Source organism: Aquarana catesbeiana, linkage group LG02, assembly GCF_042186555.1.
Source record: "Aquarana catesbeiana isolate 2022-GZ linkage group LG02, ASM4218655v1, whole genome shotgun sequence".
NCBI classification, from domain to species: Eukaryota; Metazoa; Chordata; class Amphibia; order Anura; family Ranidae; genus Aquarana; species Aquarana catesbeiana.
The window spans coordinates 786,606,248-786,631,786 of record NC_133325.1 but is presented as its reverse complement, the minus strand read 5'-3'; the positions used below and the strand labels follow the sequence as shown (position 1 = coordinate 786,631,786).

General features: G+C 45.0%; 1 protein-coding gene across 2 annotated transcripts in view; it reads right to left on the bottom strand.

Moving 5' to 3' along the window:
- CFAP44 (cilia and flagella associated protein 44) overlaps positions 1–25,539 on the bottom strand; it is an 81,527-nt gene that overhangs the window by 45,788 nt on the left and 10,200 nt on the right. Inside the window, exons 4-19 of one of the 2 annotated variants that reach the window (XM_073617407.1) lie at positions 23,012–23,155; positions 20,331–20,520; positions 15,811–15,973; positions 14,617–14,719; positions 13,523–13,739; positions 13,300–13,414; positions 12,808–12,972; positions 12,559–12,714; positions 12,093–12,140; positions 10,590–10,689; positions 9,712–9,806; positions 9,402–9,611; positions 6,163–6,273; positions 5,348–5,500; positions 2,798–3,025; positions 2,551–2,696 (exon numbers count right to left, since the gene is read on the bottom strand). In XM_073617407.1, the coding sequence (XP_073473508.1) occupies positions 2,551–2,696; positions 2,798–3,025; positions 5,348–5,500; positions 6,163–6,273; positions 9,402–9,611; positions 9,712–9,806; positions 10,590–10,689; positions 12,093–12,140; positions 12,559–12,714; positions 12,808–12,972; positions 13,300–13,414; positions 13,523–13,739; positions 14,617–14,719; positions 15,811–15,973; positions 20,331–20,520; positions 23,012–23,155 (2,344 nt within the window). The remainder of the gene's footprint in view (positions 1–2,550; positions 2,697–2,797; positions 3,026–5,347; positions 5,501–6,162; positions 6,274–9,401; positions 9,612–9,711; positions 9,807–10,589; positions 10,690–12,092; positions 12,141–12,558; positions 12,715–12,807; positions 12,973–13,299; positions 13,415–13,522; positions 13,740–14,616; positions 14,720–15,810; positions 15,974–20,330; positions 20,521–23,011; positions 23,156–25,539) is intronic. The other variant, XM_073617408.1, reaches the window with a different exon arrangement.

Below are 25,539 nucleotides of genomic sequence, written 5' to 3'. Positions count from 1 at the left end.
ATTCAGAACTAAAAGAATTGCACATGTAGTGGGGTCCCCCAGGGGTTGAGGGATCATCATTAGCATTCTGACTTTATAAGGAATGAAACAAGAAATATAGGGGTGCAATAAGGATGGCTAAGATAGAACACGAAAGACACATAGTGGAGGAAAGCAAAAAAAATTCCAAGAAATTCTTTAAGTATATAAACAGTAAAAAAGGGAGGACAGACCATATTGGCCCCATAAAGAATGAGGAAGGTCATCTGGTTACAAAGGATGGGAAGATGGCGAAGGTATTGAATTTATTCTTCTCCTCAGTCTTCACAAGGGAATCGGGGGGCTTCAGTAACCAAAACTGCAGTGTTTATCCTCATGACACATCACAGGAAGCACCTCCATCGCTAACAGAGGACAGAATTAAAATTGGGAAACTTAACATTAATAAATCCCCGGGACCAGATGGCTTGCACCCGAGGGTACTTAGGGAACTCAGTCATTGTTCCTAATTTTTACTGACTGTCTACTGACTGGAATGGTACCAGCTGATTAGAGAAAAGCCAATGTAGCACCAATATTTAAAAAGGGCCCAAAATACATCCTTGGGAATTACAGACCAGTTAGCCTAACATCAATAGTATGCAAGCTCTTGGAGGGGATGACAAGGGACTATATACAAGATTTTAGTAATGAGAACGGTATCATTAGCAGTAATCAGCATGGATTCATGAAGAATCGTTCTTGCCAAACCAATCTATTAATTAATTAATCATATTCTATGAGGAGGTGAGTTGCCATCTAGATAAGGAAGGCCCGTAGACGTGGTGTATCTGGATTTTGCAAAAGCATTTGACACAGTTCCCCATAAACATTTACTGCATAAAGTAAGGTCTGTTGGCATAGACCATAGGGTGAGTACATAGATTGAAAACTGGCTACAAGGGCGAGTTCAGAGGGTGGTAATAAATGGGGAGTACTCGGAATGGTCAGGGGTGGGTAGTGGGTTCCCCCAGGGTTCTGTGCTGGGACAAATCCTATTTAATTTATTCTTAAACGACCTGGAGGATGGGATAAACAGTTCAATCTCTGTATTTGCGGACGATACTAAGCTAAGCAGGGGTATAACTTCTCCACAGGATGTGGAAACCTTGCAAAAAGATCTGAACAAATTAATGGGGTGGGCAACTACATGGCAAATGAGGTTCAATGTAGAAAAATGTAAAATAATGCATTTGGGTGGCAAACATATGAATGCAATCTATACACTTGGGGGAGAACCTCTGGGGGAATCTAGGATGGAAAAGGACCTGGGGGTCCTTGTAGATGATAGGCTCGCTCAGCAATGGCATGCAATGCCAAGCTGCTGCTAACAAAGCAAACAGAATATTGTCATTAAAAAGGGGATCAACTCCAGAGATAAAACGATAATTCTCCCGCTCTACAAGACTCTGGTCCGGCCGCACCTAGAGTATGCTGTCCAGTTCTGGGCACCAGTCCTCAGGAAGAATGTAGTGGAAATGGAGCGAGTACAAAGAAGGGCAACAAAACTAATAAAGGGACTGGACTGAAATTATTCTCTCTGGAGAAGAGACGTTGAGAAAAGACGCTTGAGAGGGGATATGATTTCAAATTACAAATACTGTACTGGTGACCCCACAATAGGGAGAAAACTTTTTCGCAGAAGGGAGTTTAACAAGACTCGTGGCCACTGGATGTGAAATTCCCTTCCACAGGCGGTGGTCTCAGCGGGGAGCATCGATAGTTTCAAAAAACTATTAGATAAGCACCTAAACGACCGCAACATACAGGGATATACAATGTAATACTAACATATAATCACACACATAGGTTGGACTTGATGGACTTGTGTCTTTTTCAACGTCACCTACTATGTAACTATGTAACATGTCTACCCCATGTCGAGGTCCCCCTGCCACATCCCCAGCAGCATAAGCTCACCTTCAACCATTTTTGATTGTAAAAAAATGCGCATGATGCATGGTTATGAAAATACTGCGTAGAGAATTCAATTATGGACTGAGCCAATCAGGTCTTAAAGAGACCCTGCCATGGGAAAAAAAAATTGCTGCAGGTATAATGTGAAGGCATCTAGGTGCACATACCCGTAGCAGCTTCTATGGAAAAGCTTGGCCATTCTGATGGGCAAAGCTTTAACCTGACAGTGCTAAACCTTGACCACTTCTGCCCTGCCTCTTACATCCCTACTGACCACGAAGGCTGCCATCATAATAATGGAACATAGGATTGTGTGTGTGTGTGTGAGCTACGACTTTCTGCCTAGAAGTTTCAGAACACCCAGAATACCTGCAGCAATTGCAATTTGTTTGTTTTTTACCCCCCCCCCCCCCCATAAACACAGTCTTTTTAAGAAGATTTTGACCAATCCACCACCCTCCCTGTCTGATGGACTGGTCAAAATATGTTATTATTCTATGAGGTCCTATTCCCCCATTTTTGTACTGCACCTTAAATTGTCAATAAAATCCTTTAAACAAAAAAAAAGGATGTACAATAAATGACCATTCTGCATTCTCTAAGGGATGTGTGCACCTGAAATGAATCTTGTGGATGGGGTTGGTGCTGGTGTTGTCCATAGGCAAGACACTTAATGGCTCATCCTTCCTTGTTGAAGGGTCAATTTGATCTTCACTTTTGGAGAACTCACAGAGATAGAGGAACCCGGAGTCATATCCATCCTGCAGAGAGAAAGGAGAAAACATTTATGCCGTCTTAACAAACCATGTCAGAGGCCACAGGACAATATGTTGGTATCAAGTGCCAGCCTTGCTTGCTGTACCATGGAGAGCCAGAACTTTCCAGGGGAGGCATAGAAGCCACACAGGATGGGGCTGGGCTCTTTAGGGACATAAAGTTCTGGAAGTTTCTCCTCTTCGTCATCATATGGCTCCTGTAACTCCTCCTCGGTCAGTTCCACTCCTTGTTCTTTCTGTTTCTGCACCCAAGCCTGGTGCTCCTTCAGCTTCTGCTCTCTGCTCTTCCGTATCTGGGCCAACTGCTCCTCTCTCTGGTATACACAGAACAAGAGATAAAGGTTGTGTATTAGAACTCAGCATATCAAGGCGTGAACAAACAGGAAGTATGTTACTGGCAGGATCAACAGGGGAAAATAAAGAAAACTAATGTAAGCCACTACATCTAAGGACTGGTACGCTACAATATATAGGCCACTACCCAGGTAAGTGAAGTGACATATCTGGTACTTCAGTATAATGACAGTGTAGGTGCTTGGCGATTGGCTGCTCACTGTCAAACGGGGGTGGAGGAAAAACCTACAGCTCTGTGTAAGCTCCAAGTCACGACTTACACAAGGTTTATTCTCCTCACTCTCTGTAGCCTAAATGAGAACAATAGAAAGGTAAGTCTATGCAGCTGCAGGGGATAGCATTATACAGCACCTGCTGACTTGTTCTGCCTGGTCAAATCACAGGTTCTCTTTAGCTTAACACTTAAAGCAGACCCATACTTGCCTTGACTGATGCTTAAGTAATTGGGCCATCTTGTTCCCAATTCTGCACCAAAATCTTTCCAATTACGGTACATATGAATCAAGGATATACACTATATGGACACTTGAACATCACAACTATATACGTTTTTTGGGCATCCCATTTCAAAACCATGGACATTAATGTGCAGTTGCCCCCACACCCTCATTTTCAGCTTTAACATTCACCACTGTTCTAGGAAGGCTTATGCCCCTTTGTGAGGTCAGGTACTGATGTTAGGTGAAAAGAACTGGTTCACATTTGCCATTCTAATTCTTCATAAAAGTGTTCAGTAGGGCTGAGGTCAGGGCTCTGTGCAGGACAGTTGAGTTCCTCCACACCAAAGTCGTCAAAACATACATATTATTGATGGCTTTGTACATGGCCTTCACCAAACTGTCACCACAAGATTGGAAGAGCACAGTTGTCAACAATGTTTTTGTACGCTGTAGTATTAACAGTACCCTTCACTGGAAACACCTGCACTCAACCATTTGGAGGAGGGTCCTCATACTGTTGGCCATATTGTAGGTGTGATGGTCAGGTGTTCAAATACTGTTGGCCATATTGTAGCTGTAATGGTCAGGTGTTCACATACTGTTGGCCATATTGTAGGTGTGATGATCGGGTGTTCACATACTGTTGGCCATATTGTAGATGTGATGGTCAGGTGTTCACATACTGCTGGCCATATTGTAGGTGTGATGATCGGGTGTTCACATACTGTTGGTTATATTGCAGGTGTGATGGTCAGATGTTCAAATACTTTTGGCTATATTGAAGGTGTGATGGCCGGGTGTTCATATACTGTTGGCTATATTGTAGGTTTGACACTCCGGTGTTCACATACCGTTAGCTATATTGTAGGTGTGATTGTCAGGTATCCTCATACTGTTGGCCATATTACAGGTGTGATGGTCAGGTGTTCACATACTGTTGGCCATATTGAAGGCGTGATGGTCAGGTGTCTACATACTGTTGGCCATATTGTAGGTGTAATGGTCAGGTGTCCACATACTGTTGGCCATATTGTAGGTGTGATGGTCAGGTGTCTACATACTGTTGGCCATATTGTAGGTGTGATGGTCAGGTGTTTACATACTGTTGGCCATATTGTTGGTGTGATGGTCAGGTGTCTACATACTGTTGGCCATATTGTAGGTGTAATGGTCAGGTGTCCACATACTGTTGGCCATATTGTAGGTGTAATAGTCAGGTGTCTACATACTGTTGGCCATATTGTAGGTGTGATGGTCAGGTGTCTACATACTGTTGGCCATATTGAAGGTGTGATGGTCAGGTGTCTACATACTGTTGGCCATATTGTAGGTGTGATGGTCAGGTATTTACATACTGTTGGCCATATTGTTGGTGTGAGGGTCAGGTGTTCACATACTGTTGGCCAATTTGTTGGTGTGAGGGTCAGGTGTTCACATACTGTTCGCCATATTGTTGGTGTGATGGTCAGGTGTTCACATACTGTTGGCCATATTGTTGGTGTGCTGGTCAGGTGTCTACATACTGTTGGCCATATTGAAGGTGTGATGGTCAGGTGTCTACATACTGTTGGCCATATTGTAGGTGTGATGGTCAGGTATTTACATACTGTTGGCCATATTGTTGGTGTGAGGGTCAGGTGTTCACATACTGTTGGCCAATTTGTTGGTGTGAGGGTCAGGTGTTCACATACTGTTGGCCATATTGTTGGTGTGATGGTCAGGTGTTCACATACTGTTGGCCATATTGTTGGTGTGATGGTCAGGTGTTCACATACTGTTGGCCATATTGTAGGTGTGATGGCCAGTGTCTTTCTTAAGACTTTAGTCCAAGACAGCTCATACCTCAATCTTTGATTTGATGCTGCTGAATCGGAAGTAGCACAGAGGCAGTTTAGAGATCTCATAGGTAGAAACTAGGTTGTTCTTTTCAGCCGCCGGGGCCGGAATCTCTACAGCGAATCCATTCTCACATAGAACCAGTAATGTGTTTTCCTCCTGCCGGGATCCAAAAAAAAATGGCTTTTAGTGAATTCCACAGTCCATTCACACATTAGCTTAACCTCACTCACATCCACTAGAATAAGATACACTCAGGGCCTAAATGTATACAACATGCTGCCCAGGGTCCACAGACACTCTTTATACAAGCTCTGCCTCTTGTGTGATGTGATTATTTTAGGAAAAAAAACAACTGCCAAAATGGGCATGCTGCTTGCTTAGTATGCAAGGCCACGTTTTCACTACAGAGACCCCCAAACAAAAACACGTGGAGATGGTGTCACGCTCCCAGAACTGTAGAGAGTCTTGTGACTCTCTTCAACATCACCTGCTTCCTTTCCCCCTACAATTAATCATTTGTTGAATTAGGCCAGAAATGTCCAGAGGTTGACAGAAGAGGAACACCAAAAAAAAACTAACACAATAGGAACATGTTGAGACTCATTGCGCCCCCCTCAGTTCTTATTGTGCCAGGCACTTTCTCATGAGTGTCATTATGCTAAAATGTGCCTCTGATCCCAACTTCACCCACAGAAAGAAGAAAACCTTACTGCAGAGAGACATGGTTGCACATATTTGACATGACCATGCAAATATCACACAGATGTATATATTGGTAAAAGCTGTAAGCAGCACCTCTTCCATATCCAGCAACTTACGTGTGACGGAGGAGACCAGTGCAATTCCTTAACCGGTCCTGGAACACGGATGAATCCAACTGGCTCATAGGTGTCACCAACCGCAAAGAAGAAGACGGTTCTGTCCGTGCTCTATGGGGTAAGAATGGTTGCAGATGCAAGTTACAGACCAGGAGAAAATTATAATAATAATGTTTTGTTATATACACGTTTCTTGGGACTTGACCAACTTAAAGAGGAACCGCTGCCTGCGCACATAATTTGTAATAAAAACATATTTGCCCTTCTGAAGCTTCCCTCCAACCACTTTGCATATTATTTGATATATAATTTGATTCTGTACTTGCCAAATATGCTGCAGAAATCTCCCTCCACTGAGTCTGGCTGAAACCATATTAACTGTGGGCAGCTGAAGCTGCTGCCTGTTCACTTCCTGGATTTACACAGAGGCACACCTCCAGCTCTGCGGCTCTCATTGGCCCTCTTATGACTCATCCCCCCACCCTTCCTGGCAAACTCTTATGAGAAAGACAGAGAGAGAGCTGTGCATGATGTCATAAGCCTAGGCTAATGACCAGACAAGAAACAGGAAGTGGGCTGTATAAGGGATTTATGCCCTGTACACACGACCGGTTTTCCCGTCGGAATAAACTCTGAAGGTTTTTCCGACGGAGTTCCGACAGAATTCCGTCTTGCCTACACACGATCACACCAAAGTCCGACCGTCAAGAACGCGGTGACGTACAACATGTACGACGGGACTAGAAAAGGGAAGTTCAATATCCAGTAGCCAATAGGCTTCCGTCTCGTACTTGCTTCAGAGCATGCGTCGTTTTTGGTTCGTCGGAACAGCATACAGACGAGCGGGTTTACCGATAGGAATTGGTTCCGTCGGAAATATTTAGAACATGTTCCATTTCTAGGTCCGTCAGAATTTTCGAAAGAAAAAGTCCGATGAGGCCCACACACGATCGAAATAGACGATAAAAAGATTCCGTCAGACTTTTTCTGTCAGACATTCCGCTGGTATGTACGCAGCTTTACAGTACATCAAGGACCTTTGCCAGGAATTATAGAATCTCTGCCAGTACTTCCAATGGTGCTCGCAGAATCTCAACCAGTATTTCCAATAGTGCGCACAGAATTTCTGCCAGTACTTCCAATGGTGCTCACAGAATCTCTGCCAGTACTTCCAATGGTGCTCACAGAATCTCTGCCAGTACTTCCAATAGTGCTCAAAAAATCCCTGCCAGTACCTCCAATGATGCTCACAGAATCTATGCCAGTACTTCTAATGGTGCTAGCAGAATTTCTGCCAGTACTTTTAGTGATGCTCGCAGTATTTCTGCCAATACTTTTAATGGAGCTTGCAGAATCTCTGCCAGCATTTCCAATGGTGCTCACAGAATCCCTGCCAGTACTTCTAGAGGTGCTTGCAGAATGTCTGCCAGCATTTCTCTATGGTGCTCCCAGAATCTCTGTGAGTATTTCCAGGGGTGCTCACTGAATCCCTGCCAGTACCTCCAATGTTTCTCGCAGAATCTCTGCCAGTACTTCTAATGGTGCTAGCAGAATTTCTGCCAGTACTTTTAGTGATGCTCGCAGTATTTCTGCCAATACTTTTAATGGTGCTTGCAGAATCTCTGCCAGCATTTCCAATGGTGCTCACAGAATCCCTGCCAGTACTTCTAGTGATGCTTGCAGAATGTCTGCCAGCATTTCTCGATGGTGCTCCCAGAATCTCTGTGAGTATTTCCAGGGGTGCTCACAGAATCCCTGCCAGTACCTCCAATGTTTCTCGCAGAATCTCTGCCAGTACTTCCAATGATGGTCAAATAATCTCTGCCAGTACTTTCAATGGTGCTTGCAGAATCTCTGCCAGCATTTCCAATGGTGCTCACAGAATCCCTGCCAGTACTTCCAATGATGGTTGGAGAATCTCTGCCAGTACTTTCAATGGTGCTTTCAGAATCTCTGCCAGCATTTCCAATGGTGCTCACAAAATCCCTGCCAGTACTTCTAGTGGTGCTTGCAGAATCTCTGTGAGTATTTCCAGGGGTGCTCACAGAATCTCTGCCAGTACCTCCAATATTTCTCGCAGAATCTCTGCCAGTACTTCTAATGTTGCTTGCAGTATTTCTGCCAGTTCTTCTAATGTTGTTTGAAGTATTTCTGCCGGTACTTTTAATGGTACTTTAAGAATCTCTGCCAGCATTTCCAATGGTATTTGCAGAATCCCTGCCAGTACTTCCAATGATGGTTGAAGAAATCCCTGCCAGTACTTCTAATTGTGCTTGCAGAATTTCTGCCAGTACTTCCAATGGTGCTCCCAGGAATCTTAGGCAGTACTTCCAATAGTGCTCACAGAATCTCTGCCAGTGCTTCCAATGATGGTCGAAGAATCTCTGCCAGTACTTCTAATAGTGCTTGCAGAATTTCTGCCTGTACTTCTAATTGTGCTTGCAGAATTTCTGCCAGTACTTCCAATGGTGCTCCCAGGATGTCAGGCAGTACTTCCAATAGTGCTCACAGAATCTCTGCCAGTACTTCCAATGATGGTCGAAGAATCTCTGCCAGTACTTTCAATGATGCTCGCAAAATCTTTGCCAGCATTTCCAATGGTGCTTGCAGAATCCCTGCCAGTACTTCCAATGGTGCTTGCAGAACTTCTGCCATTACTTCCAATGGTGCTCGCAGAATTTCTGCCAGTACTTCTAATGCGGCTCACAGAATCTCTGCTAGCATTTTCAACGGTGCTTCTAGCAGGATTTCCAGAACTCTCTGAAACAACGGTGGGCATATCCTTTGACCCAAAGGCTATTAAGCATTATCATTGGAAGTGTCTGGTGCTGCCTTCCCAAGACCGACCCCTTGTTATGAAGAGCTATAAAACTTACCCTTGAGATCTGACCAGGATTGACCTGACTACTCTCCTGCTTGCCACCTGCCTCAACCCTTGCTTGATCCTGACTATTCTCTTGCTGATCCCCTAGTGTCCCCCCAGTGTGCACACCATAGCCATTCTGTCCTCATTGGTCTCCCTCTCTTCTACCTGGCGGCAGCCTCCATGCCAGTCTCATCTTTGCGGATGGCAGTGGAGAGTCCAAAATACGTGGTGGGGGTGCCCGTGGAGGGGAAGAATGTTCCCAGGGTGTGTGTAAAGCCACCTAATTACTTCCAGTGGCAGCTAAAAGGTTAAAATTAAAATAAACATTTTGGCTGAAGTTGAGCTTATAAAACAACACAAGAAGAAACGTCACCCCGGTGGCAAGGATCTCTCCGTTGCGTTCGTAGGCCAGACATGTGACGGGGGCCTCGTGAGGTTTGAACGCTTGCTTTAGACTTATTGCAGCATCCTGAGTGTCGCTGCGCCCGACCAGAAGTCTCATCCCGGAGGAGTTATAGACCTCCAAGATACGGACGACTCCATCCTGGAATCCCGCCACAAATAATCCTCCTTTAGGGTTGACCTGTAGAAGACAAGACGCGGAACAGAGTAAGCGAGGTTCAAAGTCACAGGATATTGGTCAGCTTCCCAGACTAAGTGAGAGGTGAAGCCTAGCTACTCACCATGCGGGGAGCCCAAATCAGCGATGTTCCTCCTTGTTTAAACTTCATCTCCACTAATGGAAGCTTCCCGGCAAAGTCATAAATCCTCACCGATCCTAAACAGGGAAAATGTTCAAGAAGACACAAAGTAAAACTCAAGTTGGATGTAAAATACACAAATAAATCCAGTGTAAGTACCTAAAAATTAACCTGGTATAGCAGAGCTCACACAGAGAGTGAAAAGCAGGAGCACAAGGAGCAAGCTGACAGAAGAAGAGAGCAGAGTGACAGAGAGATGAACCCATAAGTTTGCTGCTTCTCCTTTAACTGTCCAATCACAGGCTGGGGGAGGGACAAGATCTGTGGGTGTTGCTAAACTGCAACAGAAAAAAAATCAGACAGACAGGGCTGTGCTGTTTGGCAGAGCTGTGTAAATCTCAGGATTGGATGGATAGAAGTACAGGGGGAGAGGGAGAGAGGAGAAGAGGGAGAGAGGGAGATAGGGAGAGGGGGAGGGAGAGAGGGAGGGAGATGGAGAGCGGAGGAGTGGGAGAGAGAGTGGGAGAGGGAGAGGGGGGGAGAGGGAGAGGGAGGGGGGATCGGGAGAGAGAGGGAGAGGGGGGGGAGAGAGAGAGAGAGAGAGAGAGAGAGAGACTATGCCTGCCCCTCCCGTCTGCTGCTCATTCAGAGAGGCCTTTGTATTTTATGAATGTGTTCACATAATACAAAGGCTTCTGTGAATGGGCAGGAAGAGAGGAGGGGTGGGCATAGCTGCTACAGCGACTCTCCTGTTGAAGATACAGTGCTCAGAAGGATCAGTGTCAGGCTTCCGAAATCAAAGGTGAACATGCAAAGCAGTTGTTTGGATGATATTTATAATAGGTGTGGACTGAACGCACGGTCTGACGATGTCGTTGCCATGAGGTATGTGGAGGGAGAAGCATCTAAGGCATTAATCTCCCCGGCATGGAAGGAGAAGAGCTGTTCGGGGTCCTGGGTCTGGAGAAAAAATATGAATAAGAACCAATGTAAATGCAGAGCCATGCAACACATTAACATCGCTACAGGTATAAACAGAAGGTAATTTAACTGGTCATAACTATACGAACTGTACCCTCCCTTTATAATGGGAAGCTGCCAATCGCCATCTTGGATGTGATTTCAGCAGCCCCAGCAGACTCACAGCTGTCACTCTAGTGACACTGTATACTAGGGGTAGGCAACCTTTTCGGGGGGGGGGGGGGGTCGAGATCTACCTGACAACATGGAGGAAATCAAATATTAGGTAAGGGGGGTGCCTCTGCCTCCTTCACATCAGCCCTCAGCCCCTGTTGTGTCTTCTGCCCCCCCTCCCATAGTAGTGCCATCTGCCCCCCCATCACATCACCCCCCCCACACACACACACAGAGTAGTGTCCTTTTCCCCCCTCACAGTAGTGTCCTGTGCCCCCCCAAGCAGCGTCCTCTGCCCCTTCACATCACCCCTCCCCCACAGTAGTGTTATCTTCACATTAACCCCTCTACACACACTGTAGTGTCCTCTGCCCCCTTCACAATTCCTTCCCTCCTTCCCCACAGTAGTATCCTCTTCCTCCCTTCATATCCCCCCCCCCCTTTCATATCACCCCCACTCTTCACTGAAGAGCGGAGAGTGGGAGGCAGCACAGTACTGGATAGAGGGCCAGAGTGGGAGCTGCCTCAGTTAACTTTTCACATTAAAAAGCTGGTAATTGGTTGCTAGGGCCTCCTGGCTTCCTAACAACCAATCCGTTAACTAAGGCAGCCCCTGCTCCCGCCCCCCATCCAGTACTGTGCTGTGTTCCACTCTGCAGTGAAGAGGAGAGCGACAGAGGCTGAAGGGGAAGGACTGGCAAAGCAGGGCCCTGTTCACAATCTAGAAGTGAGCTGCCCACGGTCAATGGGTAGATCGCGATCCCCAGCTTGCCAACCCCGCTCCATACTATTCTTTTCACTCCTCCCCCAGAGCTACATAAAAGATTATGTAGAGAGGTGAGGGGAGGAGGAGCTGGGCCAGCACAGAGAGTAAGTAGACACTCCCAGAAGAGAAGAATAGGGCTATGATGTGCAGGAAGGGAGGTGGCTGTGCAAGGGAATTGATTCCTCAGACTTGCTAGCAGGTTCGGAAGCACAATGCAAGTCATCAAAAAATTGTTTATGGAAAGGAAAAACACTGTGGCCCCGTTCAGACATCACGTTCCCGATTGCGATTCTTAAAGCGCAATTTACACGTATTTCCGCATCTCACTCCTAGGGCAGCCTATTTCCTTCAATGGGCTACCCTATGCGCATTTGTCACCGAAAAGAAGCTTCTGCTGTATGTAAACGTTTTCTGCATATGTAAATTACAGGGACAGATAAACAATAAGAAAAAATAATATTACTATATTTGAAAAGGACAGGTCCAGTTTCCAGATTCCACCGCAGGCATCCTAAAAAATAAAAAGAGAAAGTGAATTAAAGAAGGATCACATTTTCTAGATATAAATCTGGTTATCTCCGCATAAATGATGAGTTTATAGAACAACTCCGGTTTTGTAGAACATTTATATATAATGTGCATAATTGCTACATATGGCGTTTTGTAAATTAATAAATTATAAATTACGGTACATTACTATCTTAGTTTTTAGCCAGCCATGATATCCCAACTCTGCCACTATTACAACATTCATTGATGAACACCAGGTGTTATTCCAAGCTAAAGTTCTGGTTAGATTTAGATTTAAATTACAGAGTTTGATGCAGAAATATGTCTTCTGTGTCCTGACTGTCTCTGCATGTCATAGCAGATACATCATTAAAAAAAAAGTAATTACATCTACGTAGACCTTGATGAGTCTGGTATACCTGAGCAAACCACAAAGGTGAGTCATTTTCTTTTGTCTTCACCATAAAGCGAAGGTTTACATTCTTCCCAACCAACAGTTCATTCATTGGTTCCATTTCTAGTAGCCCAGTGTCATCGATGGTGTCAGCGGTGTCCACAGCCTCAAAGTCCCAGACCTTTACACAGGAACATGATGATGGAGAGGAAGTCAGAATCACGTTCTTTAAAAAAAGCCCTAGAGATGTTCTAAAAACATATTTTGTACTCACCCTAACATATCCATCTGCTCCAATAGTGATAAGCTCGCCTTCATCCAGAACAAACTGGTTAATAGGACCATTATGGCATTGCCTACGACCTCTTCTGCAGATCTCCACTTTGATGAGACCTCCTTCCCAAAGCAGCATGTTTCCCCATTCAGAGCCTGATATCACCTGAAAGATTAGAGGCGAGTGGGGTTGAGACCGTACCCATTGCAGTACCCTAAAAACCATTGAACTCACTGCAATTTGTTTTGATTTTCTTAGGTTTCAATTCTTTCTCCTTTAACCTGTCCTCCATTTCCCAAGCATTAAATTCATAAGCTTTTGTCTTTGAATAAAAATCCATCACACCTAAGTACTTACTGGCATATCAGACTGTTCCTGGCTTATCTAAATTATCAAGACAAATTGACATGGCTTTGCCTATAACAGGGGTAAATCACCTCTGTATTAAAAAATCCCTTTTCATCACCTACACAAAAGTACTTAGAGTTTTACCTTCCCATCTGGTAGTTCCACGTATCCCTCTATATCAGTAAGTGCAGTCTTTCCAAATCTTCCAAGTTCTCCCTGAAGCTTTAAGCCAGTAAAGGTGCGTGCCATTTTCCAAAATCTAGGCAGGAAGAAGTCAGACACTTGATAGTAAATTTCAATTATTTTATAATATATTTCTAGGTGGGGAAACCCTTTATCTAGGCTTGGTAAAACAGGAAGATCTCACCTGATGTGTCCTGTCCCACAAGTGGTCAACTGCTCCTCATTCTCTGGAGAGAAAGTGACCTGGAAGACATCCTGGGAAAAAGCCTTCGACCTCAGCATGATCTTCTCCTGTTTCCAGTCCCAAATAGTCAACATGTAATCTGGGCTGCTCCCCACGCTGGCCAGGAGGGTCCCAGACATATTAAAGTCTATAAAGGTGTAGGCTTCTTCTGTACCCCCTGATGAAGGAAAGATGGCCATTAATTTATATGCATCTGGGATATAAACTCTACAAGGAGGATGCAGTGAATCTGGAGTAGTTGATCACAGTAATTGTAATTTTTTTAACCTCCTGTGTGACTCTGAGAAGTATCTACTTCTTACCAGGAACCATCACAGGGACATATGGGTTCCTATGCATAAAAATCTCCCTGCCCTTGGCTTTGCCCAACTAGCAGCTCCTGACATTTAGGAAACTACCGAAAGCCTTAAGTAAGAATGCACTCTGTTAACAAGCTTCTTTAGGGTAAGCTGTGTCAAGGCTACATTTTTAGACTGGTAAGTCCATGGCAAGTAGCAAAAACCTACAGAATTCCTAAAGGACCAATAAAAAGAGGCTCTATTGCATGGAGAATTTATATTTGAGATCAGATACATTCTCTATTTTAGCCAATGCACAGCTACAGGAATAATTACTTCCCCAAACTGAGGAGAGATGTGGGGGCAGAGGACTGGCAGAAACCAATGAGAGGTAAGCAGTAACTAGATCACTAAAGGTAATCAAATAGGTTCTTGCTTAAGCTAAGCCATGTTTGAGTCCAGGTTCAGTGATGTGGGCTCTGAGGGTCACCTGCTTTCAACTGTTGGGCTCTGAGACTCCCTTTTCCTGAGTCTAAAAATGCTTATCTCTCTTGGAGTTTCAACTCCTCCAACACTGCCTATCTTTCCCCAGCCAAAGATGTGATCAGCAGGGATTGCTCATTTCAAAAAAAAAGTGCAGTAACTCCCACTGTGAACCTGCACTAAAAAATGTAAACTCCTGTGCAGGGAATAAAAAGAATTTGATATACAAATATGTAGCAAATAGCCAAATATATACAGTATGGTTCTAATCACCCCTGAGAATCCGAAATGGTTTTAACGATGGAAATTCATAAAGGATGATGTTTGGTTTGTGTCCTTTCTCCGCCACGGCAAAATATTTCCTGCTGGGATGGACCTGGAAGTAAAGAAATCCAAGATGTCCAAGAGTAACATATGTATATAAATTTGCTACTAAATTAAAGCCCCATCTGTCCCCCCAAAAATAGAAACAATATATAATATATTAAGATAGACTAGAATTGCTAAAAAATATTAGGATCGGAACAGACATCTCTAAAAAATAAAAAAGCAGCTCCCTGGGGCTCAAGAGGATAAAGAGAAAATACGGTGTATTTTCAGTCAGTGAATATTCAGTGTTGCCATTGTCGTAGTTACCTTACAGGATTTTAAGGATATTTTCACATTTTTACATGCTTGCTCTTCCATATTTGAGTTATTGTAGTAAATATAGAGGTCTCTAGATGAGCCATTAGAGGGAGCTCTCGGTGGTCAAGTACAATAACTTTTTTTTTCTTTTAGCAACTGCTGCATAGGGAGGGCAGAATGATCAAATGAAGCAGCTGGTTCTAAACAAGAACATGTTCAATGTCCTCACAGACCAGAGGACAGCTGGGGTGACAGCTTACAAAAGACAGATTTTTCCACCATGTGATCTGGAAAATATTGGGCGAGAGGAAAAAAAAACATGACAGGAGGGGTTGACCTCACCACTGAACATGGTGCTGCCACAACTCTGTATAGAAGAGCTCAGTCCCAGAACATTCATCATCAGGGTTAAGTTGATTAGTGCTCCAACCTACATAGCCTACTGGAAATGCCCATCAGCAGCACTGATGCCACCCCTTTTCAAGGGACAGTTCCAGTGCTGTTGATGGGCATTTGCACTGCCAGCTCAATAGGGATGCTGGTATATTCTATACCAGGGATATGCAATTAGCGGACCTCCAGCTGTTGCAAAACTACAAGTCCCATCATGCCTCTGCCTCTGGGTGCCATGCTTGTGGCTGTCAGAGTCTTGCTATGCCTCAGGGGACTTGTAGTTCTGCAACAGCTGGAGGTCCACTAATTGCATATCCCTGCTTTATACGATAATGTTGTGAGCATTTCCTTTAACTGTTCCTCAAAAAACCAAACTAAATCAAGTGTCTGTCTTCTATGAAATATCTTTGTTACTCTACTGGATTAAAATGATCCAAGAAAACGTACTGTGACCGCTCCGATTCCCCCACCACTGCTGCTCCTCAGATATCGCTGTTCCTGCGTCTTCAGAGTTAGGATGATAATCACTGTACCGGCAACATACAGCAGTGTCTGGTCATCCAGTAAATGGAGGTTGGCTCTTTTGTTGCAGTCATAACCAAACGAATGTCTGAGATATATTGAGGACACAAATAAGAGAATCTTGTCTGCCTGTACAACAGATCCTACATGTTCTCTACAGGAACTGATCCACCTGGACTACAGCCCCAATACAAAATAGACCCTGCCTCTTCTCTACATAAAAAATACAGGTATTGGTACACCTGGACTACATTGCCTTATACAACAGAACATGCATGTTCTAATTTTCACCAGAAGACTACAGGAACTGATCCACTTGGACTACATCCCCTGTACAACAGACCCCTATCTGTTCTCTACAGGAAGACTACAAGAACTGATCCACCTTGACTACACTCCCTTACGCAACACACCCTACGTATTCTCTACAGGAACTGATCCAACTGGACTACATCCCCTGTACAACATACCCTATATGTTCTCTACAGGAAAACTACAGCAACTGATCCACTTGGACGGCATCCCCTGTACAACAGATCCTACATGTTCTCTACAGGAAAACTACAGACACCAATTCACCTGGACTACATCCCCCTATACAACAGACGCTACCTGTTCTCTACAGGAAGACTACTGGAACTGATCCACCTGGACTGCATCCCCTGTACAACAGATCCTACATGTTCTCTACAGGAAAACTACAGACACCAATTCACCTGGACTACATCCCCCTATACAACAGACGCTACCTGTTCTTTACAGGAAAACTACAGACGCCAATTCACCTGGACTACATCCCCCTATACAACAGACCCTACCTGTTCTCTACAGGAAGACTACAGGAACTGATCCACTTGGACTGCATCCCCTGTACAACAGATCCTACATGTTCTCTACAGGAACTGGTCCACCTGGACTACATCCCCTACACAACAAACCCATACCTGTTCTCTACAGGAAAACTACAGAAACTGATCCACCTGGACTACATCACCCTGTACAACAGACCCTACCTGTTCTCTACAGGAAGACTACAGGAATGGGTCCACCTGGACTACATCCCCTGTACAACAGACACTACATGTTCTCTACAGGAATTGGTCCACCTGGACTACATCCCCTATACAACAGAACCCTACATGTTTTCTACAGGAAAACTACAGCAACTGATCCACCTGGACTACACCCCCTCTTACAATATACCCTACACATTCTCTACAGGAAAACTACAGGAACTGATCCACCTGGACTACATCACCCTGTACAACAGACCCTACCTGTTGTCTACAGGAAGACTACAGGAACTGGTCCACCTGGACTACATCCCCTATACAACATACCCTACATGTTCTCTACAGGAAAACTAAAGCAACTGATCCACCAGGAGTACATCTCCTATACAACATACCCTACATGTTCTCTACAGGAGAAACATAGGAACTGATCCACCTGGACTACATCACCCTGTACAACAGACACTAACTGTTCTCTACAGGAAGACTACAGGAACTGATCCACCTGGACTACATCCCCTGTACAACACACCCTACATGTTCTCTACAGGAATTGGTCCACCGGGACTACAACCCCTATACAACAGACCCCTACATGTTTTCTACAGGAAAACTACAGCAACTGATCCACCTGGACTACATCCCCTCTTACAACATACCCTACACATTCTCTACAGGAAAACTACAGGAACTGATCCACCTGGACTACATCACCATGTACAACAGACCCTACATGTTCTCTACAAGAGAACTACAGGAACTGATCCCCCTGGACTACATCCCCTATGCAACAGACCCCTACCTGTTCTCTACAGGAAAGCTACAGCAACTGATCCACCTGGACTACATCCCCTTTTACAACATACCCTACATGTTCTCTTCAGGAAGACTATAGGAACTGATTCACCTGGACTACATCCACCTATGCAACAGACCCCTACCTGTTCTCTACAGGAAAACTACAGGAACTGATCCACTTGGACTGCATCCCCTGTACAACGGACCCTTCATGTTCTCTTCAGGAAGACTATAGGAACTGGTCCCCCTGGTCTACATCCCCTGTACTACAGACCCCTACCTGTTCTCTACAGGAAGACTACAGGGACTGATTCACCTGGACTATATCCCCCTATACACAGGGGCGGATCCAGAGTCTTGTCTCGGGAGGGGAACTGTCAGAAATACGTTTCTTTGTGGGCAATTTATCTGGGAAATGGCTGATGTTGGCGCTTCATTCATCACTGCACCATGCTTGTTATGGTGTCAGGATGATTGAAGCGCATTATTTCTATTATTACATTGTAATATAAAATGAAATGGTTCAACTCACCATAATGCAGAATCAGTGGGAGCCCCGAGTGTGTCACTTTCCACCGTCACCTTCCACACGTTGCGAATTGTCACCTGCCACACCTTGTGGATTGTCACTTGCCACACCTTGTGGATTGTCACGTGCCACGTCACCTGCCACACCTTGCGGATTGTCACTTGCCACACATTGCGAATTGTCACTTGCCATGTCACCTGCCACACCTTGCGGATTGTCACTTGCCACGTCACTTGCCACACATTGCGAATTGTCACTTGCCACGTCACCTGCCACACCTTGCAGATTGTCACGTCACATGCCACACATTGCGGATTCTCCACTTGCCACACCTTGCGGATTGTCCACTTGCCACGTTACCTGTCACTTGCCACGTCACCTGCCACACCTTGTGGATTGTCACTTGCCACGTCACTTGCCACACATTGCGGATTGTCCGCGTCACCTGCCACACCTTGCGGATTGTCCACTTGCCACATCACCTGCCACAATTTGCGGATAGTCACCTGCCTGCTAAGGTGGTGTTTTGTCTGTTTCTTGCTGTGTCCCAGACTCAGGCAGCAGAGAGATAATGTAATCTCTCTGCTGCTCACGCTGCCTGCACAGTGAGGGCGGAACTTGGTTACTGCAGGGATGCAGGGCGGTGAGAGATGTTCTCATCTCTCTGCTCCCCGTCCTTCGGCTAGCTGATTGGCCAGCTGTGGTTGGCCTGCTGTGCGCTCACGCTGAGCCGCCCGCACACTGACGCGGCGGCCCGCCCGCCCACAACTCACGCTGACTGCTCGCAAACCACGAGCTGACTGCTCGCCCGGTTCGCCCGCGGAGAGACCTGTGGAGCGGCTCGCGGAGCCGCCCACTCTCTCATCTGCCAGGCCCCCAACAAATTTATCGGGGGTGGCAATTGCCCCGTTGCCCCCCCCTGGATCCGCCCCTGCCTATACAACATACCCCTATCTGTTCTCTACAGAAGAACTACAGGAACTGATCCACCTGGACTACATCACTCTGTACAACAGACCCTACCTGTTCTCTTCAGGAAGACTACAGGAACTGGTCCATATGGACTACATCCCCTGTACAACATACCCTACCTGTTCTCTACAGGAAGACCACAGGAACTGAACCACCTGGACTACATCCCCTTTACAATGGACCCCTACCTTTTCTCTACATTAAGACGACAGCAACTAATCCACATGAACATACCCCACATGTTCTCTACAGGAATACTACAGAAACTGACCAACCTGGACTACATCCCCTGTACAACAGATCCTTCCTGTTCTCTACAGGAAGAACAAAAGAAGCTGACCTACCTGGGATATGTTCCTCTATACGAAAGCACTATTCTCAGGAGATGACTCACCTGGGCTATGGTCCCCTGTATAATAGAGCCTACATGTTCTCCACAAGAAGAAAACAGGAAGTGACCCTTGTGGGCTACGATATGTACCCTGTACAGTATTCTCTAAAAGAAAATACAGAAGGTGAGCCACCTGAGCTATGCCTCCCTGTACTACAGATTCTGCTTGATTTCTACAGGAAGTACAGCAGATCCTACCTGTACTCTACAGGAAGAATAAAGGAGTTAACCCGCCTGGACTATGGTCTTCTGTACATCAGCACTATTCTTTAGGGAACTATTCCTCTTCTCTACAGGGAGACTATAGAAAGTGGCCCACCTGGGTTATGTTCCCTGTACAACAGACCCTACCTGTTCCCTATAGTAACACTACAGGAAATAACCCAGCTGGGTTATGCCGTCCCGTACAACAGATCCTACCTGTTCCCTACAGGAAGAACACAGGAGTTGACTAGCTGACAGCAGCCTGGACTATGTGCCTCTGTTCATTAGCCTTATTTTCTAGGGAACTATTCCTGTTCTCTACCATAAAATTATAGCGAGTGATCCACCTAGGCCAAGTTCCTTTGTAGAACAGATCCTACAGGAGATGACCCACCTGGTCCATGTTTTTCTGTATAACAGATCCTACCTGCTCTCAGGGAGTAATGCACCTGAACTATGGCCCCCTGTTCAGCCTTTATAAATACTGTAGATCCCTGTGGAGTAGAATAGACTCTTCATTTTCATAATAGAAGGATACAGGAGTTGGAGGACTCCACTTGGGATTCCTGAGTCTGGGGTGATGTACGGCTGGGAGCAGATACTCTCATAGTCATAGTAGAAGTCCTCTGGGATCTTCTCCTCCGTTTCTTCCTCCTCCTCATTTTCTCCTTCTTCTGGCTTCGGTTGTCCATTGGGTTGTTCATTGGCTAATGACTCAGGTACTTGGCCTAGGTCCACAAACACAATCTCATAGCAGATATACAGACATAAAAATATACCACCTTGATTACTATGTTAACTAACCAAAGTATTCACGCCCCTCCTCCAAACTTTAATTTAAAACCCTTTTATTAAAAAGAACAAATACCCAGAAGGGTTATGGTGAGGATGACCTTAACTGCCGAGTCACTGCTGGAGGGAGAGGGCGAGCTAAGTAAGTTCAGAATGAAAAGAAAGGTGAGCTGAGCTAGTCACTGCTGAGAGGGGCAACAGGGTGAGCTGTTCTGTTTAGTCACTGCTGGGGGGGGGGGGGGGGGGGGCAACAGGGGGAGCTGTTCTGTTTAGTCACTGCTGAGAGGGGGCAACAGGGTGAGCTCATCTGCTTAGTCACTGCTGAGAGGTTGCAACAGGGTGAGCTGTTCTGTTTAGTCACTTCTGGGAGAGGGCAACAGGGGGAGTTGGGTTGCCTAGAGAACAAGGTGAGCTGAGTCGCCTGGAGAAGGAATTGAAGTATAACTAAAGGCAAAACTTTTTAGTTTTGGATAGAGTGGAGATGGATTACAACACCTGTCAGTTTTTATTGCTGTCTGTGTCCCTGTTAGGGAGATTTACCCCCTTTTTTGTCCTGTTTACTGTTATCATTGAAAGTGAAAGAAAATCACAAATTCTCGGTTGTCCCTAGAAAAGTAATAGAGGGGAAATCTTCCAATGGAGACACTAGTTCAGGTAACCTGGGGGTCCCCAAGAGATTCTCTTAATTTGCAAGAATCTCCTCTCACGTCCTGTTTTGGCTATAGGAAAGGAAGTGAAGGGGAATCTACCCAATGGGACAAAGAGAGCAAAATAAATCTTATAGGGGTTATAATCCTTTCTTACGCTATCCAAAATGAAAAAAAAAAAAAAGTTTTGTCTATAGTTCTACTTTAAGTGTTTCTTCTATGAATTTTGAGGACAAATTGCTGCATAGTACCTGCAGCTACAGAGTTCAGAAAGGGCATTTTTTATAGTTTGGCTAGAGTAAGGGAGGGTTGCAGCCCCTGTAAGTTTTTTTTTTTTGCCTTCTGTGTCCCTTTGGGAGGATTTGCCTTCAGTTCTTGTTCCATATCCAAAATAGGAAGCAAGAGGAAATCTCTCCAAAGTGAAGGAATTATCACCAGAATAGTGTCCCCGTTGGAAGATTTTCTCTCGATTCCTGTTCTGGTGACAACTCAAAATTTGGGATTTTCTTTCATTTTTTGGTAATAACGGTGAACAGGACAAATAGAGAGGGTGAATCTCCCTAATGTCGGCACAAACAGCAATAGCAACCTGATCTCGGAGGAATCTCCTTCTTCATTTATGTTTCCCTGGTCAGCCATGGCTAGAATAACACAAAACCATCACCCTTATTATTGTAGTTAGGGGCCCTTTTACCTCTAAACCTTTACAGTTACAAACTTATGATACTTGCTACCGTTTGCATTATTAAACAAATGCTTTTATCGCATGTTGATGAGCATTTTTAAAGACATGAGCTTTTCCCGGGTGCTTATACACTAAAAATCTGCCGAAACCCAGGATTAACCCTTTTTTTTGTGACCATAGGCTATTGAAGCCCATTTGCCCTTAGCAGTGTCAGTATGATTTGGTTAACTTGAATCTAACTCAACGTCTAATTTGTACATATAACTAATTCATAGATTTATATCTTTTGTCTTATAGGCCACATAATGCACACAAACGTAAAAAATATATATATATCTTTTTACATTATTTACTTATATATATATTTATTTATTTATTTATTTTTGTAATACTGTAATTGTGTCTAACCATTACAGTTCTAAACAGAGGCACACTGCCATCTTCAGGCTGCAGTGGCATCTGCAGTCTGAAGGCTTATTTTGCAAACTAAGCCATCAGCCTGCATGTGATCACTTTGTCATAGGTGACATAGCGATCGCACGGTCGGGAATCACTCTGGTCAGAGACAGAAGGGTCTAACAGGCAGCACTCAGGCACTGTGCTCGCTGCTACCTCTAAAAATGTGAAGGTTCCCCCAGCATTGGCAATCATGCTTGGTAATGTTTATCTACACCAGGGATATGCAATTAGCAGACCTCCAGCTGTTGTAGAACTACAAGTCCCATGAGGCATAGCAAGACTCTGACAACCACAAGCATGCCACCCAGAGGCAGAGGCATGATGGGACTTGTTTTTGTACATTTGCAATTTATTCCAAAGGGCCGGATTAATATACAACTGAGGGCCATCTGAGATGGGGGACTCTGTGGCTGGTGGTGACTAGGCCCTCACACAAGAAATACAACAGGTGGGAATTATGAACATGGTTTTATTTTTGAGAATGCTGCACATTGGAGACCTACAAAGTAAGGGAATGCCGTTCCCATCAGACCAGACATAATAATAGGGTAGACTCCCAGGAGGTGAGCCGAGGTCTCTGGGTTTGTAGTGCAGACCCATCCAAGTGAAGAATAAATTATCAGTATGTAAGTTTACCTTCTGCTTCCTCATCGGGACTCTGCTGTGCCGTTTCTCCTGTCTGATCTTCATCACTTCCAGCTCCAGCAGCTGCAATTTCCCCTGAAGTGACTCCCTCCTTCCCTGAATCCACAACCATAGCTTCAACCACACTGCCATCTGCTGGTAGGATAGCAAAAGACATGTCTAAATTATATTTATTTACCATTTTCAAATACTTGATCTACAGTAGTGATTAACAACTTCAGCCCCGGAAGATTACCCCCCTTAATGACCAGGCCATTTTTTGCGATACGGCACTGCATCTCTTTAACTGACAACTGCACGGTCGTGCGATGTTGTACCTAAACAGAATTTATGTCCTTTTTTCCCCACAAATAGAGCTTTTTTTTTTTGGTGGTGTAAAAACACCTCTGCGTTTGTTTTTTTTTGCACTATAAACAAAAGAAGAGCGACAATTTTGAAAAAAAAAACACAATATTTTGTACTTTTTGCTATAATAAATATCCCAAATTAAAAAAAAAAAATAAAAACAAAATTTCTTCATCAGTTTGGACCGATATGTATTCTTCTAAATACTTTTGGTAAAAAAAAATTGCAATAAGCGTACATTGATTGGTTTGCGCAAAAGTTATAGTGTCTACAAAATAGGGGATAGATGTACGGCATTTTCTTTTTATTCTTATTTTTTTACTAGTAATGGTGACAATCTGCGATTTTTAATGGAACTGCAACAAATCGGACACTTTTGACACTTTTTTGGGACCGTTGACATTTATACAGCGATCAATGCTATCAATAGCCACTGATTACTGTATAAATGTCACTGGCAAGGAAGGTGTTAACACTAGGGGGTGATCAAGGGGTTAACTGTGTTCCCTAGGTGTGTTCTAACTGTGAGGGGGAATGTGGCTGACTAGAGGAGGAGAGAGATCGTTGTTCCTTCTTGGTAGGAACACACGATCTGTCTCCTCTCCCCTGACAGAACTGGGATTTGTGTGTTTACACACACAGATCCTGGTTTCTCGCTCTGTCACGAGCGATCGTGGGTGCCCGACTCGCATCAGATCCAGGGACACGCTGCGGGCATGCGCCTGATACAGCGTCTTAAAGAGCCAACGTACAGCTACAACGGCTCACGCAGGGGAGTCAACCTGCCGCAGTTACTGCGGCGGCTGATCGAGAAAGGGTTAATAATATCACATAGAAATTTTTATATTTTTAAGTTACTTTACGCAGCTCTGACATTTTCTACAAACTGATGTTGAAATGCTTTGAAAGGAACATTAAACAATATATCTTATTTTAGTTCTGACAAATTCTGTAGCACTGCACAGAGAACATTGAGCCAGTCACATCAGTCTCTGCACCAGAGGAGCTTCTCCACCAGGTGGTGCTGTTGGCTCACTCTGCTGGGATCTCAGCCAAAGGAAACATCAAGCCTGGGACTGTCCTGCAGGCTTCTCCCCCAGCCCCCATGCAGTGTGTGGGGGAAGTTGAAGGTGGAGGCTCTCCAGAGGCACTGAGGCCTACTCCATGTGCTCAGGCTGCAATGGATGCTGGGCCTGTCCCTATGCAAGAGGAGTCCTTACCAGTCTTCCAGGATAAAGTGGTGAACAGACTTCGCTGCATTGCTAAAGAGGAACAGAAACTTTCTGTCATGAAAGAAGATCTCAGGAAAAAGAAATCCCTGCATAGTAAGTCTGGAAACAGTAAGAGGGAAGTATCCAAGCTGAATGCTCGGGAGGAGGCATTGAAAAACCAGGAGAAGTTTGTTGCTTCTCTGAAGGAGAGCAGCGGTGTGTTCAGAGAAAAGTGTGAGTATGAGGAGAGATTCCAAAAGATAAAGGAGAGTGCCTGTGCCAGTACCAGCCAGAGGGTGGATGCCACAGCAACGGCGACAGTATGGATGGGGGGTAAGGAAGTGGCTTCACATGGTGGCCTCAGTACTATCCCTGTCTCAGGATCTGTAAGTATCTGCCCCCTTCCCTCCCCAGCGGCCTGGGTCATCTCAGGAGGAGGTTGAGGAAAATGGCGGATTGCTGCAGACCATTACAGAAAATGGAATCTCCCTTGAGTGGCACCGACTCATCAGATGAGGATCATGGGAATGCAAGAAAAGATGGCATGTATCCAGACAGAGAAGTTTCTGCTGACTGTGAGGAGTCCCACGTGGACATTAACAGTGCAGAGCAGGAATGTTGCATGAACATTGAATCTGCAGAGCAGGAATGTCGCATGAACATTGAAACTGCAGAGCAGGAGGGCTGTATGAATGCTGAAACAGCTGGTGTTTTTTCTAAACAGAAGACCTTACTTAATGATGGGACTGCTGGTATCTGTGGTACTTCTGGGACTATGGTGAGCGGGACTGTTGTGCTGGAGGGGAGGAGGGAGGATCAAGTGGTGGGTAATTTACCAAACCAGATTTCAGAGGTTCTTATGCAGCCAGTTAATGTGTCCTCTGGCCCAGTTATGAACTATGCTAAGGTTGTGTCGGGACAAAGTCATGCAGCTGGTGGTGGAAGGGAGCCAGTTGTGCGACT